This window comes from Oryctolagus cuniculus, chromosome 18 (genome assembly GCF_051225735.1).
Source record: "Oryctolagus cuniculus isolate XC-2025 breed Fujian yellow rabbit chromosome 18, ASM5122573v1, whole genome shotgun sequence".
NCBI classification, from domain to species: domain Eukaryota; kingdom Metazoa; phylum Chordata; class Mammalia; order Lagomorpha; family Leporidae; genus Oryctolagus; species Oryctolagus cuniculus.
The window spans coordinates 6,463,282-6,467,581 of NC_142884.1; the positions used below are offsets into that span (position 1 = coordinate 6,463,282).

The 4,300-nt window shown below is 42.7% G+C and overlaps 1 protein-coding gene across 1 annotated transcript; it reads left to right on the plus strand.

Annotated features, from left to right (window-relative positions):
• Positions 1 to 2,945: 2,945 nt before the first annotated feature.
• On the plus strand, positions 2,946 to 3,869 carry ORYCUNV1R1568 (vomeronasal 1 receptor oryCunV1R1568). Its single transcript, NM_001167255.1, has one exon. The coding sequence runs from the start codon at positions 2,946 to 2,948 to the stop codon at positions 3,867 to 3,869; it is 924 nt and encodes a 307-aa protein (NP_001160727.1).
• The last annotated feature ends 431 nt before the right edge of the window (positions 3,870 to 4,300 follow it).

Genomic DNA, 4,300 nt, shown 5'->3' on the forward strand with positions numbered 1-4,300 from the left:
ACTGCCACAGTCCCTTGGCAGATGGCAACTACAAACCTCTAATTGGTTTTTGGCCACAAGGAACTGGGGAACATTTTTCACAAATATCCTCACTGCCCCAGGCCTGTCCTCTGCTTGTAGGGACAGGTGATAAGATAATGGCTGCTCTGAGGTGAGGTGACACCACACATCATGTCACACCATTTCCCAAGGTCTCCATCCCAACACAAACACTGGTGCTGTGAACATCACCCTGAGCCCTCGCTCTCTTTATCAGAGGACACAGGTGTTTGCTATCACAGCCTGAAACAGAGAGTCTGAAGCCAACTTTTGCTAATCTGCAGCCAGGTAAGAGCTCCTATCAGAAGGGGGTTTGCATTTGGAACCCAGCCTGCTGGCATGGCCCCCCAGGAAGCAGAGCTATTTCTGCAGCCTGAGCAGAGCTTATAGAGAGATGAGGGCCTAACCTGACAGCAGCCTCCAAAGGCAGTTGTGCCATTTACTATAAACCAAAGGACCCTTGTTGTGTTGCCCATTTTCATGTTTAAATCTTAATTTTTACATGTTTCACACTGAAAGCTTAAATAAATTTTGTTCTATGGTTAAAATAAGGTCATAAGGAAACAGCCTTGCTCATGTAAAAGCACGTTTATGTTACAGGTTTATCAACTTTTTTTTCAAGTTAATGTTTTCTTTATTGTTTTTGAGATAACATTTTTAACTTACATTATGGTTCCAGGCATAATGCTGTACCACACAAAGTTCAGCAAATGAAAAATGCAAAGACCATAGTCCAGCAGGAGAGTAGGGAGGGGCCGTGCCCAGTCATCCAGTGAGAAGATGGCCCTAACTTTTCATGAAACCCATTGCTGCTAAGATACAGGAGATGTTTAGGCTTTCTTTCTATTTAACAATGCCTTTTACCATCAATGAAATGGAGTAACATATCCTTTTGAGGAAATGTATATTTTTAAATAAAATTGGTTGTAACAATAACATTAGGTTTTGACTACAAAAACAGGCTATCCAAATTATCCTGATGGGTGGGATTAAATTAAGTTAATATAAGAAGTTGATTTTTAATAGGTTTAAGGATTTCAGTTCCACATTAAATTGTTGTTCAGTCTACCCTATCATATTTACACTGTGTTTTCAGGATACCTGAATATGCACTATCTTTTCTTTAAAGATTTATTTATTTATTTGAGTGAGTGGCACCAAGAGAGAGTGAGAGATAGTGAAAGAGAACTTCCAGCCATTGGTTCACTCTCCAAATGCCCACAACTGGGCCAGGCCAATGCTAGGAGCCTGGAACTTCTACCAGGTCTCCCATGTGGGTGGCAGAAGCCCAAGCATTTGGGCCATTTTCCTCTGCTTTCCCAGGCACAGTAGCAAGGAGCTGAACCAGAGGTGGAGCAGCCAGGACTTGAACTGGTGCTCAGACAGGAACGTGGCATCATAGGATGTGGTTAAACTGCTGCACCTTGAAACCAGCCCCTTGAAAGTGCACTCAGAGCACCAAGCTGGCAGCAGAGCTGTGAACCCCCAGGAACCACCTGGTGCTGTGCAGACCTGGAGTGTCCTGATGACACCTGCTGGGAGGAGATGCACCCTGTGATGCCGGGTGCTAGAATTATTTAAAGAGACAGTGGTTGTTTCCTTATGAAAGCATCCATGGTCTCCTGATACTGGAGAGAGTGTTTCCCATTTTCTGCTTAGGCAGTGGGCACATGAGGAAGCGGTAACACTACACACGGGATTCCAGATAGCAGCTCTCAGGCACAAAATTTCCTCTCCTAAAGTCTCTGATCTTAATATATTTCACTCAATTCCCAAATTTACAATTTCAACTTATAAAATATGCAAATCTTAACATCTTACATATTCTCTTTACTGGATAGCTTATAATTTAGTATGATTTGGAAATCTCCCCTGAGTTCTACTGATTTTACGTGTGACAAGTATTGATCCATGTAAGTACATGATCTGAAAAAGGTAACTTTTAGTTTGTACTCTACACTCTTTTATCATATACTGGCATTTCATGTCGCATAGTTTAGGGTGCAGCAAAGTGTTCTGTGATTCCTGTGACAGGTGAAATTTCTATCTGGACATAAAAAAAATCCTTGTCACTGGCACTGTGGCTTGGTGGGTTAAGCTGTCCTCTGCTGCACCAAAATCCCATATGGGTCCTGGCTGGATTCATGTTTGCTCCACTTCCAATCCAGCTCCCAGATAATGTACCTGGAAAAGCAGCAGAGGATGACCCAAATGCTTGGGCCCCTGCAGCCAAGTGGGAGACCCAGAAGAAACTCCTGGCTCCTGGCTTTGCCCTGGACCAGCTTCAGCCATTAAACCATCCAGAGGGTAAACCAGTGGATGCAATCTTCCTCTCTCTCTTTCTCCCTCTCTCTCTCATTCTGACTTTCAAATAATAAAGTAAATAGATCTTGAAAAAAGAAGAAATCCTGGTCAAAGCCCATCTCAATAAACAGGCAATTATGCATTCTTAAAAAGAATTTTAAATGGAATGGGTCCCTACAGAATTATTTCATAATTCTAAATCTGAATGTTAAGATATCTAAATCTTATTCATAGCTGGTATTAACTTACAGCTTCAGTCCTTATACTGAATGTAGACTTACAGACAAAGTAATAAAATCAGCTATCTAAGATCAAATCACCAGGTATGAGAATGACTAAATAGACACTGCATTATGTGAGGAACACAGCAAACAGGTCTGTAACATCACCTTCAACTGCACTGCTTTGATCAGCCTGCTAATTCCAAGCCCCCTCTTGAGCCACACATGTTGTTCAGATTAAACACATCATTAACTCTCCCTACTTAGCTTCTCTGTATCTTTTAGAGGAAAACAAGAATACTGTGTGGTCACTGCCTCACATTCTCTTGCAGGATTCTCTGTCACTCAGAAGATGAGCAGCAGAGGCTGGGAACTGACAGCATGGCCCCGAGGGACCTGGCCATAGGAATGGTCTTTCTAGTACAGACGCTGGCTGGGATTCTGGGAAATTCCTCTCTTCTTCTCCATTATCTCATCCTTTATTTCACAGGATGCAAGTTTAGGCTCACAGATCTGATTCTCAAACACCTGACTGTAGCCAATGTCTTGGTCATTCTCTCAAAAGGAGTCCCCCAAACCATGGCAGCTTTGGGGATGAAGCATTTCCTCGATGATACTGGGTGCAAACTTGTGTTCTATGTGCACAGAGTGAGCAGGGATGTATCCATTGGCAGCACCTGCCTCCTTAGTGTCTTCCAGGCCATCTCCATCAGTCCTACATGCTCCAGGTGGATGGGGCTTAAAGTAAAAGCTCCCAAGTATGTTGGACCCTCCACTATTCTCTGCTGGATTCTGAACATGATGCTTAATGTCATGGTACCTATGCATGTCACTGGCAAATGGCAAAACAATAATATCACAAGGAAAATGGATTATGACTACTGTTCTGCTATTTCTCATGGGAAAATCACTGACTTATTGTACATAGCACTGATGTTATTCCGTGATGTTGTGTTTGTAGGACTCATGCTCTGGGCCAGCAGCTTCATGGTTTTCATCCTGTACAGGCACAAGCAGCAGGTGCAATACATACACACTCTCTCCCACACATCTTCCCCAGGCTCCAGGGCCACACAAAGCATCCTTGTCCTGGTGAGCACCTTTGTACTGCTGTGCAGCCTGTCTTCCATTCTACAATTTTGTTTAGCGTTTTTCAGTATTCACAAAATGTGGCTGGTGAAAGCTTCTGCACTGATAGCCGGGTGTTTCCCAACCGTCAGCCCCTACATTCTCATGAGTTATGACTCCAGGTTACCCACACACTGCCTTCCCTGGATCATAGCAGCAAAGTCCTCTGTGCTCTGACAAGTAAACTCTATGGATATTCACAGTGGCTGACTGCATACTTTTTATTACTCCTCAGACACCAAATTCATTTCAAGAAGCAGTCATTTTACAAGAACCTGGCCTATGATACAGTTGAGCTCTGCTTGAAAATAACAGTAAATTGAATAATTTTATTTTTTATAGAATTCACATTTTATTCATTTATAAAATTTAAGGTATACAAGCTTCATGCATTTCATCAATTCAGATATGGGAATATAGTTATTGTTTCCACCCTACCCTCCCTCCTACCCACACTCTCACCCTTCTTCCTCCTCCCTCTTCTATTGAATAGTGTTTTTAAAGAAAAATGTGAGATTTTTTTTGACAGGTAGAGTGGATAGTGCGAGAGACAGAGAGGAAGGTCTTCCTTTTGCCATTGGTTCACCCTCCAATGGCCACCATGGCTG

Excerpts from the sequence above, each read along its gene's own strand:
- ORYCUNV1R1568 (NM_001167255.1), top strand. The coding sequence starts at position 2,946 with ATGGCCCCGAGGGACCTGGCCATAGGAATGGTCTTTCTAGTACAGACG.